At 43.0% G+C, this 16,371-nt stretch overlaps 1 protein-coding gene across 6 annotated transcripts in view; it reads right to left on the minus strand.

Moving 5' to 3' along the window:
* The window catches only part of ABCA1 (ATP binding cassette subfamily A member 1), a 126,890-nt gene that overhangs the window by 62,698 nt on the left and 47,821 nt on the right, over positions 1-16,371 (minus strand). For all 6 annotated transcript variants that reach the window (XR_013443784.1, XR_013443783.1, XR_013443782.1 and 3 more), the window contains 2 exons: positions 12,765-12,886; positions 10,573-10,749 (listed from right to left, as the gene is read on the minus strand). Coding sequence is in view for 3 of the 6 variants with exons in the window: in XM_078061545.1 (XP_077917671.1) it covers positions 10,573-10,749; positions 12,765-12,886 (299 nt within the window). In the remaining 3 variants the exon portion in view is untranslated. The remainder of the gene's footprint in view (positions 1-10,572; positions 10,750-12,764; positions 12,887-16,371) is intronic.

The raw sequence follows: 16,371 nt of genomic DNA on the forward strand, positions 1-16,371 counted from the left end.
AACCAAAATCATGGCAGACACGTGTGAAGGAGCAGCTTCCGTGGCTACAGTGTGGTCTCAAAGCTCTTGCACCAGCACCAGCTGCCGTGTTTGCTAAGCGTGCAGCCTCCCAGCCCTCGGAGACCTACTGATTCAGAAGCGAGGCATGTGAGCCAAGAAGCCTCAGGGGTTTTTTTGCACAAAGTTTGAGAACCACTAAGCCATAGCCCCTTGGACAACGTTCATGCCTCTTTTCCACAGCCTGCTTTGCGCGAAGGTGGTTGGTTGTCTGGTCAACACGACGCTGTCTGCTTTGGATGGTGAAGCACTGAAGACAGGCCAAGCCATTCACCCAGCTCGACTGGGATCGGAGATGGTGCAAAATGCATGTGAGGCCAGAACGGTACACCAACTGAGTTCACAGCCACCAAGTGCCAAAGGCCAAGTCTCTGAAACCTTAGCTACGCCACTGGCCTGTTGTCACCATTTGCAGTCACCTCTCCCCTGAAGGGTACTAATCAATCAGCAGTTCATATTGTTCTTAGATGACGCCTTCCTCATCTGAATGAATTTAAACTTTCATAGGTACTAATTTTCCCTTCAGGTTTTTCAACGTAAATGTCTTAACCTTTGAGGCAGACTTATTCCTCTTGTTTTAAAAGCTACACAATTCAGCAAAGCCCCCCACACACACTGCATGACTGTTTAACCCATGAACACCACAGCTGACCACAGACATAACTATAAGGACTTCATTACATTTACCGTGGATATCAGACTTTCACATATTCAGACACAAATGCAATACCACATCATAAAGTTATGGTCAATAGTCTGAGCTCTGGTTTGCTGCTAATTTAGGTTTTGGTCTCCAAGAGGAACACTGGCTAAAGCCATCCATAAGTAATAGGTAGGACAATCAAGGTCATTATTAGGATCCCTTTTTACACTAACTGTTGCTTGAGATTAAATGCTCAGTATTCACGAACATAAGTATTTGCAACCTATTGTCAATACAAATAAACTTTCATTTTCAAAGATGTGTTGGAGTTACACACAGGTGTGGGCTGACATGACAGGGTTAAAAAAAAACAAAAAACAATTCATCTTCAGCATTGTTTAAAGCTCAGGGTATCCAGATATTTTGCTCAAGACTTCATTTTACTCTTCTGTGCTTGGGTGTTATAAAATACAGAGAAGAGACTGATGAGAATCCGCAAACTAAATATTACAAATTCATGGGGAAAAGATGGGCTATTCAATTAACTGTTGCTGGGACTAGTTGTTCATGTAAGAAAAATTAGAAAGTTTTCCATCTCACACCACTATACAAAATTAGGTTCTTGGCAGATTAGAGAGCTCAAAGTAAAAAATGAAAGTTGCAAATATATAGGAGAAGATGTCTTTATGAACTTGGGGTAGGGGAGGCCTTCCTAAAATATAAAAGTCCAAACCAAGGTGGAAAAAAATGACTTCAACTTTTTAAAAGTAGAAACTATGCACCAAAAGACACTATAAACAATGTGAAAAAATAAGCCAGAGACTGAAGAACGGATTTTTTTTAAATTTCAGTATATAAAGGAAATACCATGTAGCAGTTAAAATGAATCAGATGCCACATGTTTAAAACTGATAAATCTCAACAATATGATTTATCAGTATTGGACTGAAAAAGACAAGTTGCAGATCAATATACGCATTTATACGATGTGAACACCTACAAACCAATAGGGTATATTGTTATTAACAGAATGCAAATACATCTATATGATATAAAGCAGAAAAGCATGCAACCCCAGGGTAGTGACGGTCTCTGAGGGAAAGAGATAGGGATACACAGGTGGCATCGAAAATACCTGTGATGTTTTATTTCCTGAAAAGAATCGGAAGCAAACAAGGTGAACGATGGATGATGGGACAAGGGTGTTCTTTATATTAGTCTCTGCGCCTTGTTGTAAGTTTTCACTAGTTCATACTTTTTAATTAAATGAAAGATAAAAGAGGGAGAGAGGAGGAAAGGAAGCAGAGCGGGCAGAAGTGGAAGAAGGGTCAAGAGTTTAAGTTGGCTTGACTACATACTCGATCCAAAAGATGTTTAAGTTCCTTGAATAAAATTAACCCCAGGAAACATGCCCTGAAACTGGGCCACAAAATGAGGTCCGAGAACCACGTGTCTGAACCTAGTATTAACTGTGGTCTCCTGCTAATACTTGACAAAGGAAGGCAAAGCTTGCCAACCAGTATTTCCGAAGAGTTCCAGTAAACAATCTACAGTTTGGAATTCCTACTATTATTTTTCCTAAACAAAAACATTCCATTGGCTATGAACTCACATGGGTCCCCATTGACCACAGGAGGCAAGTGATTTTCTGTATGAAGAAAGAGGGGAAAAGAGTGACAATAAAACCTTTAGTGAGGGACTGCATGACCTACGTTAAGCTAACCAGAATTCATTTATTATGCAATAATTTTAGATCATAACTAAATACTGTAATATCATTACAGGAAGGATAGACAAATGCATATTATATTACCCAAAAGGCTCCCGCCCATTTCTGCAAAGTGTGTTAATCACAACATGGCAACACTGCCTAAAAGTATGACATTCTGGAGCGCTGGCCCTAGACTGACAAAGGCCATTGTGCCCCATCTTTTTTTGGGTCTAACAGATGATTTCATTATAGTCTTTCTATCCTACTAGCTTAACTAAATTGTAAAAGACTGAAAATTGAAAAGGCAGTAACCTAGCCAAGTCAATTTGACTTTAATTTCTGAGCTGGTATTTTATTTCAACTCAGCATCCAACATAGTTCCTGGTACAGAATAACTAGGCACCCAGTACATGTGTGTGGAAGAAAAACCAAAAGCAAGAGAGAAACACCTCAGGAGGGCAAGAGATGAATTGGTGTGAGTCCTGCTTCAAAGGTCATTCAAATTCACCTCATCAAGTCACTCACCCTCTGGAGCCTTCCGGGGGGTGCCCTTGCTCTAAAGGATGAGGCCCAAGGGCCTAACACAGCTCCTGAAAGTTTGCCTCTGCTAACCTGTGGTCACCTCCACAGCATCCTGTCTTATTGTTCTTTCTATCTTCAAACTCCCCATAGCTGTATCTGCTCCATTCTGGACCACTCCATCATGTGCGGTTCCCCTAAATACCACCTTCGTTTCTCTCCCCACTCTGGACCCCATACGCAAGCCAGGTCCTGGAACATTCTCCTCCCTGCTCTTTACTTGATTAAACTTTATTCTTTAGGTCCCAACTTGACAGATGCTTCTTTCCTGATCCTCAAAGACTGGGTTAGTGTGGGTTAGGCCTACACAACACCCAGCAGAGAATGCTTCTGCTCCTTTTCTGGTCTGTCCCATCCACTGCCCACCAGCAGGGAAACAAAGAAAGCTGTACCTTGCTCACCACTGCCCCCCTAGCCCCATGCATGGCACAGATCCGGCCTCAATATTTGCTGAATGAATTAATTTAAGTGTTTGTTTATAGACAATCACTATATAAAATGAAGACTGGGAGAGATTACTAATACATTGAGAAGCCACAGCCAAATAGAAATAGAAGACAGATCATCTGTGAAATTAAATGTAATTGAAAACTCTTTTCAATTTACAAAAATCTTATCCCCATCCAAATTTTTCAGGGACTCTACTACTAAATAATGTGGACGCATATACACTTGAATAGGATTTTCAATATAATGCACAATTTTATTTTCCCCCCATGAATACATGTTACAAGGTGTTCATTAGGACATTTCAAACTTCCCTTATTCTCAAAGTAGGCTAAAAGTCTCTACTTCACTTTGCCCATATTCAGAAAATCCAACTGAAGGCTAAGATTTTATGTTTTAGCTCAAATGGAAAATAAATAAGCCACATACCAGGTACAAAGACTACTGCCATCCAGATGACATCTTACCTCTTTCCAATGACTCACATGACAATGAAGTTTTCCTTTGAGGAACATTTTAATATTTCTTACTAAAGTAGGGAACTATAAAACCCATGTCTGAGGGAGGTACTAATCCTTTAAAAGCAATTCAATAACTTAAATATTAACTTTTAAATTTTATGTGTTTAATGCAATTAAAAAATACTTTTTTGCTATTTTTTTTTTAGAAAGATTTATTGACTTATTTGAGAGAGAGAGAGAAAGAGAGAGTGCTCGGGGGAGAGGGGCAGAGGCAGAAGGAGAGAGAACCCTGAGCAGACTCTGCGCTGAGTGTGGAGCTCGATACAGGGCTCAATCTCAAGACCCTGAGATCATGACCTCAGCCAAGAGTCGGAGGATTAACATGACGGCACCACCCAAGTGCCCCAACTTTTTTTCTCTTTTTAAACACAGTTTAATACATCTACTACCACATAATTCAGGACCAAAATCAAACCTAAACCTTAATTTAAGAAATAGCACTTTTCAAGGAAGAAATAGTCTGCAGAAATGTCAATACAGATGGAGTAAAATCATATTAACACTGTTTAATACACCAATTTATCTCCAGTTGTGTGCTCCCCTTTTCGTATAGGAATTTAGTCTTTTTTTTTTTTTTTTAATTTTTTAATTTATTTATTTGACAGAGAGAGACAGCACAAGCAGGGGGAGCTGCAGGCAGAGGGAGAAGCAGGCTCCCTGCTGAGCAGAGAGCCCCACACAGGACTCCATCCCAGGACCCCAGGATCATGACTTGAGCCGAAGGCAGACACTTAACTGACTGAGCCACCCACATGCCCCTAAAGACACAGTCTTAAGAGTAAATCCAGGAGGTGTGTCATTCTACCATTTACCAAATGATAAGGATCGCAATGGACTGCCTGATGAAAGCATATGCTGTAAACAGGTGGGCAGCACAATCAAACAACACCAAACAAAATCTGATACTTACCACAAATGTCTGACTTTTATGCAGGAGGAGAAAAGCAACTATTTTCTCCTGCAAAATATTCATACAAATGCTTTAAGGGTTGCATGGGATAAGCTGAAGTATGTAGCCCCAAAAAGGAATGAGCCAAGCCCCTCTGTATTCTAAGCCTGTGTCAAGGATCAAGCAGATGCTAAACAAAGAGCTTGCAAGACAATAATGACTTTGTTCTGTCCTTCTCTATCTGTTCCTTCAATCTACACAGAGCCCATCTGTGAGATCACTGGTCTTCTGGGGACCTCAGGGCACCACTCACTTTACCTCCTTTGTCCCATGAACTGAGTTCTGCCTTTGCAAGAATATGCTGCATGCACCAGAAGACATGTGAACGGAGCTCTTTGTTCCACAGAAACAGAACTTCCCCTTTTAGGGTAAAGGTATCATCAGAGGTCAAGACAATCTAACCACATGGTTGTGCAGTCCCCAAGTTGTTACTGAAAAGATAAGTCCGTATGCCTGTCCTTCCTGACTCATGAATCAGACACCATTTGCCCCACTTCAAGGATCAGATGCCATTTTCGAATCACTGTGGCAACAGTGAGCCAAGACTAGAACCCAAGCCTAGCTAACCCCACATTCTTTCCAGGCTTACAGTGTCTCATGCTGGCAAAGATTGGTGTCAGGGAGCTGCTGGGGGCTCATCAGGGAAACTGGGATGGAAGGACAGCCCTCAGTCCACAGACCCAGAACCTGTGAAGAATTCCTCAAATTCCCAATCTCAGCCTGGAAGTTGGTTCCCAGTGCCCACTAGAGTGAAAGCTCCATGTGTGTTTGTCTGCCCTGATCGTGGCTGCAGCTCTGCTGGAGCCTTAGAACAGGACCTGGCACAAAGCAGACACACAGTAAATCTTTGTTAGTTTGTTGATGAATGGCTCATGTCTTTTTCAGAGATGCCCTACTTCCCAAAGTCACTGCTGTTTTTGATTTGTGCATTAAAAACTCTAGTGGGTAGCGTTTATTATGTGTTGAAGTCACTCTCAGAATATGGGCAAGAAAATGTACAGAGCCGAAGAGGGACTAATAAAGAGCCAAGAGCACTGAGGAAACATTTCAAAGACATAATGAAATATACCTTTCAGTTAAAAGACATTTGTGGCAGGATGAGTGCCTTCCCCAAAGCAGTCTCACCCTAGTCCCTGGCACCTGAATATGTTAGATCACATGTTAAAATGTACTTTACAGATATCATTACACTTACAGACCTTCAAATAGGGAGATGATCCTAGATTATCTAGATGAGTCCAATCTAATCACATGAGCCCATAAAGGCAGAGAACTTTCTCTGGCTAGAAGCAGAGAGATATGGCAGAAGGAAAAGACAGAAATTTAAAGCATGGTAGGGTCTTGACCCAGTGTGGCTGGAGAGGGGCCACATGAAAATCATGAGAAGGACTCTCTCTTTCTATCTCATAACAAAAAAAAAAAAAAAATTAAAGGGACGCCTGGGTGGCTCAGCCAGCTAAGCAGCTGCCTTCAGCTCAGGTCATGATCCTAAGGTCCTGGGATTGAGTCCCACATCGGGCTCCTTGCACAGCAGGGATCCTGCTTCTCCCTCTGCCTGCCGCTCCCCCTGCTTGTGTTCTCTCTCTGATTTAAAAAAAAAAAAAAAAAGTCATGAGAATGAATGCTGGCAGCCTCTAGGAGCAAAGACTGGCCTCAGCTGACGTCCAGGTAGGAAACAGGGACATTAGTCCTACAAATGCAAGGAACTGAATTCAGCTAACAACCTGAATGAGCTCAGAAGAAGATGTATCCTCAGATGCATCCTCAGAGGCTCTAAAAAGGAATACAGGTCTGTAAAGCCTCTGATTTCAGTCTTGTGAGACTCTAAGGAGTAGACCCAGGGGAACCACACTGTGCCCAGACTTCTGGCCTACAGGATTACAAAATAATCAATTCATGTTGTTCTAAGCTGCTAAGTGTGTGATTATTTGTTACAGCAGCAATAAGAAACCAACACTATCAACAAGGACCTTGACAAGAGAAGCAAACAAATCCCTCTGGACAGAATTTGCTAGTCCCGTTATGGCTCCTTCTCGCAGTCCAAAACAGATTGGCAGTTACTGGAGGACAGCAGAGCGAGGCCCCCATAAAGACTTCTCCTCCATCTGAGAAAGGTAGGCGCTGCTTCAAGAAGGACCCGCAAGGAAGGCATAGGAAAGTTCACCTGCCCAGCCAACTGTAACAGCCAAATCCACCTTGCTGAGCCCTGAGACAAAAGAAGTCACTGCTACATAGCCACGTTCCCCTCCTAGAGGCTGTTATGTCAACAGTACAAATACTATGAACCTAAGTCTTCCTTCATAAATGCATTTAACCTGGAGATAATATTTCCTGTATCGACCTATCCTTGTACTCCTCAGAAGCCATCTTTGTGAGGATCTCCGTTGAGTCCAGCTCCCAGAACATACCTGAACCATAATGAATTTAACATACTGTACCTCTGAAACAAACAATACATTATATGTTAAAGAAAAAAAGAAGAAGAAGATAGTAGGAAGGGAAAAATGAAGGGGGGGGAATTGGAGGGGGAGATGAACCATGAGAGACTATGGACTCTGAGAAACAAACTGAGGGTTTTACAGGGGAGGTGGGGGGGGGTGGGAGGGATGGGTCAGCCCAGTGATGGGGGGGGAAAGAAAAAACATAGTTCAATAAGTGAATATGTTTTTAAATTAAAAGGAGAATGCCGAATGGAAGCCACTTTATTAACCCCAGAGAACTTTAAGGATGCAATACCATTCTGAAATCCAGTATTAATTTTCACGCAAGGTATACATAATTGAGGTCTATACATAAATAAGAATCTACAGAGTAAGAAGCCTTGACAGCATCTAGGCAAAGAATAAAATTTTTCGCTGAAATATTCTTCAGGGCTACTTTGCTTGGCATGACTGATTCCTAACTCAGAAGAGAATTTCTATCTTCCCAGCAATTGCTTTCAGCATGAAAATATTTCTATCAATGATTAACTTCTATTTATTGAACACCTGATGTATGCCAGGCCCCTTGTCACACTCCTCATAGGCATGACCAATAATGACAAAGGGTGAAGTATATTATCTGCATGTAAAAGAAGAAGAAACTGAGGCTGACTCATGCTCAAGTTATCCAAGGTCCCACAGCTGGTAGAACTTCTGATGTAACATTTGAACCCAGACGCTGCTAACCCCAAGCCCACAGCCCTTCCCCTCTGCCACATTTCCCCCCATGTTGTCAAAACACTGTTGTCCAGGGGTCATCAGGAGACAGAGAATACCCTTGGCTGAAAAACAGAAAAACATCCACACTAACAAAAAAAAAAGGAGAAATGTTTCAAAACATGTCTTTCCTGAAAATCCACTTCTGGTACAGAAACACACACTGACACCCCAGTTTTTCTGCCCACGACGCTGCACCTGACATCTGGCTGCTGCTCCTGTCGTGTTTCTCAGTGCGATTAACTGCCCATTGCCAATGACGTCGCACGTCACATTCATCTACCACTGAAAATGTTGAAATGTCAACCAAATGGCAGGAGTAACAGGCTGCTTAATGTAAATCAAATATCAATCCCAGTGCTCCAATTAAGGCCCTGTTTAACTCGGTAAATAAGAGTCATGTTTCAAAATGTTTGGAAGTCATTTCATCCCAAAGTCATTTCATCCCCAAGTCATTTCATCCCCAAAGGTATCCTTCAAAATCACCTTTACACAGAACAATTTTGACCACTCACTGTATTCTAATTTAAGAGCCTCATTTTCTGACTTTATGGAGAGAGAGCTCTCAGCAACAGCAAATAGGCAGGAGCAGAACCTGAGATGCTCTCTGTGGCCAAGAAATGTGCAAAAAGCATATGGTAGCCACCTTAATACCCAGCCAAGAACCAACTGATCTACAAGGGACCACCACAACAACAGGACGGACTGCAATGTAGCTGACAGTTTTGATAGTGCATTTCCACGTACCCTATCATGCTAACCCTCCCAACCAGGGAGGGGATGATTATTAGGTTGAAACCTAAGCTGCTGACTGTCAGATCATGAAGGCCATACTGTCATTCTACTTGGAGTGGAATCCAGACATTATGTGAGTGGAGGGATTTTCTGGGTTGTGCACACAGTAAGTGTTTAATCATTAAACAGGAATGAAACAATGAATGGGCACCAATATAAATTATTTTGTCTTCTAAAAGCACCCATATTTCCAAAAATTTGCATCATTCTAGCTGAAAGGGTGAACATTTTTGTCTTGTAGTGAAATAGAGCAAAATAGCTAAAACGGTACAAGGAAATGGTCTACCATTTCTAATAACCTTTGGCCCTCTATGTCACACAACCCAAAAAATGCCAACAGGCTACATATGTCTACACCAATGAGCTTAGGCAGCCACTTGGACCAGTTTTCTGGAACTGCAAACATCATCCCAATTCAGAAATATATATCTTATTTGAAATTATACTACAGAAATATTAACCAATAGAATCACAGACCACTGAACAAAGCAACTCAGTATTTTTTTTACTATTTTACTACTTCTGGAATAAAACAAAAATAGATCTTAAGCATTAGGCCTAAGCCCTTTATACTGACTGGTTCACCATCAACCAAAATCCCAAGAACTCACACAGTTTTCCTACTACCTTCATCTCGGGCAGAAGCCTGCACCATCAGAGAGTCAAGTAGGATACAGGAACTTCTTGATGGTCACTAGTGTATAAACCGCAGGAGATGTTTCCAAGGTCACTTTCTAGGGTGTGATCCGGGCACTGCGTCCAGAAACTGGACCTTCTTAGTACCCCTGGGATAACGGATCTCTCTAGAAAGAAATCATGCTACACAAAGCCCTAGAGGATTCTGATTTCTTTTTATTATAATGAGGAATATCTCTTTCCAGGCACATCCTTCTTCCAAGGCTCTTTCCCTGGTTTTAAGAGAACCTACTAACAAATCAGAGTGCTATCTGGTGAGTAGGAGGCCAGAACACCAGATGCTAAATGATGTTGTTGGAGAGGTATGTCACCAGAGCTCCCAGAAAATCCAAAGAAATACACCCGTTCCGGAACTATACCCAACCCTCTGATGACCAAGTTCATCCACATTCTTTAAGAATGAACACACATATTCTGGGATCGCTTCTCTGAACTATTGATTCCCAGGCTGATCAGACTTTGTTGCAATTTTTTTTCTGTAAATGCAATTTTGTCAAGGATTAATCTAATTATTGTGTGTGCTCCCATCCAGTTCCAAGGTTTTCCCACCATGACGGCTTACAGTGTCTCCTTGCTGAGATGCTTTCAAGAATGGATATCCATCTTCCCAGAAATGATTTTGAGACTTTTTTTTTTAATCTGGGGAACTCCTTCTTCAAATGAACCCTACTACTCTCAAATGTGGACAATATATTAAAAAAAAAAAAAAAAACATAAAAAACAGGTCTTCTCTGAAACAAGCACAGAGGACGTTAGGCTTAGACTCAGAGCTATACCCAACTCATTCTTCTCCCTTTTACCCTTTGGGAAAAAGCCCAAAGGTTTGAAAGAACAGGATACCACTGAGCTAAATTACCACTCAAACTCCCGGCCAGCCCTATGTTTCTACAAAAAACAAAGTTATGTTGTCCAGGGAAAATGTTCACATTCCAAAAGCATAAGTGCTTGAAGCTTCTCCACACGGCAAGCCTACTCACCAGGATCGGCTTCAGGATGTCCATGTTGGAACGAAGCACTTGCTCAGCGGCATCCAGTTTCTCCCTTGGCAAGCTGCAAAGCGTGGAAACTTCTAGTTCACCAAGTTGAATCACCTCCTGTAATTTGGATCCACTGCACAGATTGGTCAAATGTAACTGGTAGCCTTGCAAAAATACCTGGAAGCATTTCATGCAAAGAGAGACAAGCAAAACCAGGTTACAAAGATGCAAAGTTGGGTCAGTACAGCTTTGAAGAATGGACACCGTCGCAATAGTCCAATGCATCAGATCTCTTTACCGACCTTCAGAACATAACAAGGCACAGTCTAACAGGAAACTTAAAGTCTGAATATTGTCTTTGACTCATCATCTCCCACACTCTTGTCCTTGTGAAGGGAAATCCAGAGTCCAACGCTTTTTCTCAAAAGTGGGACACGATTCAGGAAATAGGAATTGAAAGTCTAAACTTCTGAAACCATTTTTATTATTTTATTAGAGAAAAACATTCTCATTATTTTGGAACTTACGTTAAACTGGGGTTGGGCTGAATTATGAAAAAAAAAAGCATTCATACTATTTACTTACAGGTATAGATATTTCATGGATGCAGAAAACTACATTGAAGCAATTTCAGAAATCTGGAACTCTTCATTTTATTTGCCCCCAAGCAGAGTACCAGAAAGCCAAGCCTCTTATGAAAAGGCCTCTTTGAAGGCCAATTCTAAGTCATTCTTATGCACTCATTATAGCAAACCCAGAGAGAGCCTTTCCTTGGCCATATTTTGTATACTTAATTAACTTTCCTGGGCCTCAATAAACTGTACTTCTTCATAGACGGTCCTTACTATCCATGAGACAGCAAATTCAGCAAGAGGGGCTTGCTTTTCTTGCTCACTTTGTGGGATAACGCTGAAACATTACTGACAGTAAATATCTGTGGAATGAATGAATGATGCAGATTCTGTACTATCCCATTATTACCTCCCCCGCTAGTTAAATTAGTGCAGCTTGACCTGCCTGCAGTACAGCCTAGCGTGAGTGATGGACCAAAAGCCTCTCCAGGCCTACGGAGCTTTCTAACATTGCAGAGCCCTCAGCCTGCCATGGTTTCCACGAAGTTCTCACCTACCAGACATGCAAGTGCCCTTCCGTCTTGCCCCTTTCTCCAAGTAGTCCTTGCTGTCAGCCTACCTTCGGTATCTGGGTTTGAGAGCACTGGTTACAGAGAGACCCTAATACCATGCAAGGACCACCTCCACACTCAGGGTGCCCCTTATTTTAAACTGATCTGATGCGACAGATAAGAAATTGGCAGGGGGGAATGGAAATTGTGCTAAACGCAACTGTTTTCATAAGCCTGCTGGCCTTTGGCCCATCTCCCAACCATACAACTGGTAAACACAAGGCATATTTTCCTAGTTTCATAAGGACAAACGGTAAGCACATTTTTCTAATTTTAAAAATTCTACATCATGTAAAGCAAAGATCTTACTTTCGGGCATAAACATTTCCACTACTTCTGCTTATTGTAGTGTGTAGATGTGAGACAGGGTAAAGAAGCAGGGCCCCTTCTGCCAAAGAATAAACTTGGGAAGCTTCCCTGAAAATCGATAACCATACAACCCGGGTCTGCTGCTCACTGCACAGGAGCTCTAGGAGATCTAATTACGCCAAAGGAAGTTTTCTAAGAATCTAAGATTAAAATTCTATATAAACACTAATATTACTTCCTGGTTTTCTCCTTATTTATTTTTCTTATCCATCTTTAAAAGAAGCATTAAGTTTTAAAATCTCCTGTCTTAGATTTTATAGACAGCTGCTCTGTTCAATAATCCTCAACTCTGGCTATGGTCTCAGAACTGTGAACATTTTTTAAAAATGTTTAATTCATCTTAAATTCATCCCCCCGACCCCCTTTTAGGGGGAAGTTATCCACAAATGCCAGGTGACAGGCAGGAAATCAGTTTTATTTCAACCAGCTGGCCCATGTGCCAGGTTGCACATTCCACTCTCTGGATGGTTTGGCAATGCCAACCTGAGCAGAGAAGTAAAAATGGGTAACGCTGAACTTGAGCTAATAACCTCCTTCAGCACCATTACCAAGATAGGGGTTTATTCATTTCTTTCCAGGCACTCTTAAACAATGTACCTGCCATCAGCCCCACCGAGGAAGCTGAACATGCGCAGCTTACCTTGTGGAGACTGACATCGGCTCCCAGCATTTTGTCCACAGTAAGCCTTGGCAGAGAAAGGTTGTAAGTCAGGAATCCAGAGAAGGTTTCATTGTCCACTAGGAAATCCTGAAGCTTCAAGCCTGCAGAGAAATAGTATCTTATTTTCATATAATAAGTTAAAAAAAAAAAAAAGGACGATGGGAGGTGGAGAAAAACATCCTAATATTAATGGCCTAGTTTTAAACCAACTGATAACCACAGGCTTCTGGCTGAAGCATACAGAGAAATGATGTTCAGGGAGCTCTGCCTTACAGGAGAGATGAAAAGAATGCTTTCTGAAGATAGAACCAAACTCCAAGTGTGCTCCTAGACTCAAACAGTGTGACACGCTCACACACAGCCTTTCCTTATTTTCGAGGAAAAAGCCAAACCTTTTAAGTGATCTCACCCATTCCATCTGAGATTTGTGAACCTAACCCCACTACTCCTGTCTCCCAAATGCCACCTCAGCTACAAATCGGAGATATTTAAAGCCTTAGTCCCACAGGCCCCAGGAGGCTGATCTCCTCTTGACGCAGAACAGTGGTTCTCAAACTTGAGTGGACAACAGAATCACCTGAAGGCTTGTTAAAACAGATTTCCAGGGGGCACCTGGATGGCTCAGTCGTTAAGCGTCTGCCTTCGGCTCAGGTCGTGATCCCAGGGTCCTGGGATCGAGCCCCGCATCGGGCTCCCTGCTCTGCAGGAAGCCTGCTTCTCCCTCTCCCACTCCCCCTGCTTGTGTTCCCTCTCTCGCTGTGTCTCTCTCTGTCAAACAAATAAATTTAAAAAAAAACAAAAAAAAACAGATTTCCAGTCTCCACCCCCAAAGTTTCTGATTCAGCCAGCCTGGGACGAGGCCAGAGAATTCACATTTCCAACGAGCTCCCAGGTGATGCAGCTGCTGCTGGTCTGGGCCCCGCACTTGGAGAACCACTTGGGGGAGAGCATTACACCTATCAAAGCACTCTCACAGATGTGATCTCATTTTAATTCCAACCCTGGAACACATGAGACAGAGCTCCAAAACCCAGGTCTGCTAGACTGTAAGAAAACAAAAGCGTATATTTAAAAATCAACCCTACTAAATGACTGGATTGCTGCAGGGTTTCATAAAGAATCCCTTTAATAATAAAGCCTCTAGGTACATTCCAGTGTAGTGAAGCAGAAAAAGCACTGACCAGAAATCCAGAATTTTAGTCCCCGGAGTTGGATGCTGTACCTGGTGGTGTCATTTGGGCATTTCATATCATCTTTCTGAACCTCAGCTTCTTTATCTCCAAAATGAGAGATTTCTTACCAGATGTTGGGTGGGGGCCCCCTGACTCTGAAATGCTACCGTTTTCCCTGTCCTATTTCATTTGACCGTCCACTGCTCCTTCTGCCCCACCCTCTTAATAACCCAACTTCTTTCAATAAAGAGAAAACCAGCTCACCATGACCACGTGCCTAGGCAACGCTCATTCGCCGACTGCAGCCCACAGGCCCAGGCACTAACAGACCTCTAGGGGGCAAACCTTGCAAACCCAATCATTTAACTGATGCGAAATAGAAGTTTGATCTGAAACAGGGCTAGCGTGAGGCTTAGAAGAGGACAGGAGTTAATCCTGGGAGCGAAGGGGGCTCATATGCAGAGATAAAGCAGAAGGAAGTCACAAACACCCAACCAGACTCTCATCTTTGCTGCCCAATCCAGGTATGTTCTTAAGCAAACTTGAAAAATTTAGAGCTATAGAAAGGATAAATCAAGCATTATTCACATATCTAGAGAAATGACTGTCTGGTTACACCTGACATACTAACACCTGGTTATTCCTCATGACACCTTCCAGAAGCTGTTCCTTGCCCAGTTAGGTGTCCCTCCTCAGAAGAGGTCCTCCTGCAGACGAACGCCAGCCTGGTGCTCCCCATCATATAGGACACTATACTCTTACTGCAAGGCTCACTCCTATAGTTGCCAAACCTCAGAGCACCTAAGATTCACTTAGGGAGCACACTAAAATGCAGTTTCTTGGGCCCAATTCCCAGAGATTCTGAAATAGCGGATCAAGAGTGGGGCTTAAGAATCTACATTTTAATAAGCATTCCTTGTGCTCCCAATGCAAGGACCATACTTTAAGGAATGTTTTTTTATTTGCATATTCTCTCCACTAGACTATGCCCCTAGGATAGAGAATATGTGTGTGTGGGGTTTTTTGAGCAAGATCTACCCCCAACCTGGGGCTTGAACTCACAATCCCAAGATCAAGAGCCACCTGCTCTACCAACTGAACCAGCCAGGTGCCCCCAGGATATGTGTTTTATCTCTGTATCCCTGTGCCCAGATCAAAGCCTTGCAAAGAATTACTGGTCATTACAAAGAATGATGGCTAGATCATAAATACTAGGAGGTGAGATTAGGGCTGGGAAGATTTGAGAAGTATCTCAGCACTATCACAGATTTTCTTTCAGTTGAGTAGGTCCAAGAAGGGCCCAGAGATATCAGGACAACTCCCGGGCTACACCCCAGGAGCAAACAGGATCCCTATATTATATTCCCAGGGACACAAAGTAACATCCAGGTGTTTACCCCAACCGTAGCTTCCAAGAAGGAAGGTAGGAAAGCTAGTGGCTTCAATCGAAGCCTGACACTGACCATTGTGGAACAATGGGAAAACCACCACAATGGGGGTCAGAAAAGCTGGGCTCTGTATCCATTCATCCGCCAGGACATTTCACCCAAGCTGTATCTCCACTGCCTTGCTTTGTAAAATAAGGGGTAAAATAAAGACGTCTCTTGAGCCCCGGATCGAACAGGATACACACATGAGTTGACCCTCCTTGACCATATGGACCATAAATTCCTCCCAAGTGTGAAAAGCCAGAGCTGAACGTGGACACTGTGCTAGGGAACTTCACAACAGCCTCTTCACGCCAGAGCACAACTGCTTAAGTGTGGGGGGCTGACCCAGGCTGCACTTGCAATGGGTCGAGGTCATGAGCAACACTCTTGAGACCAGCCAGTAGGCTCGGTGTGTTTATAAGACTCTTCTGTTATGTCAACAGGCTCTGAGGATGAGAACAGCTGGATGTGATCAAACTCAAACCGCCTATCAGTAAGTCCCCTGGAAGAGACAGAAGAACCAAGAGGCCGATTCAATAGTCAACAACCCTGGGCAGTGCACGTGCGCAGGGTGGAGAGGTCGCTGGGTGGGGGAGCAGCAGGGCGGGCCAAAGATCCCCGGCTACAAAGAAGCCCATTCTGGTCACATGCGTACTACACATGTGGACCTAGGTTCCCACACCACCACCCCCGCCAACCGCTAGAGCCCGCACGGACAGAGAAAGGCAATGTGGGGCAGTGCACCGCTTCTCAACCTTGGCTAGGATGACACTCGAATAGGTAGTGTTACAACAACCCCAATGCCCAGGCTACAAGCCCCAGCATCGAATCAGAACTTTCGGAGCTGACACCCAGGTGTCAGAATTTTATACAACGCCCCAGGCGACTGTAGCTGAGTTTGAGAAACAGTGGAGTGGTACAAAAATCAGGGATGTGGGGCCAGAAAAACCTAACTCTGATGTCAGACTCTGCTGTTTATTGACT

The sequence above is a fragment of the Halichoerus grypus genome, chromosome 14, assembly GCF_964656455.1.
Source record: "Halichoerus grypus chromosome 14, mHalGry1.hap1.1, whole genome shotgun sequence".
NCBI lineage: Eukaryota > Metazoa > Chordata > Mammalia > Carnivora > Phocidae > Halichoerus > Halichoerus grypus.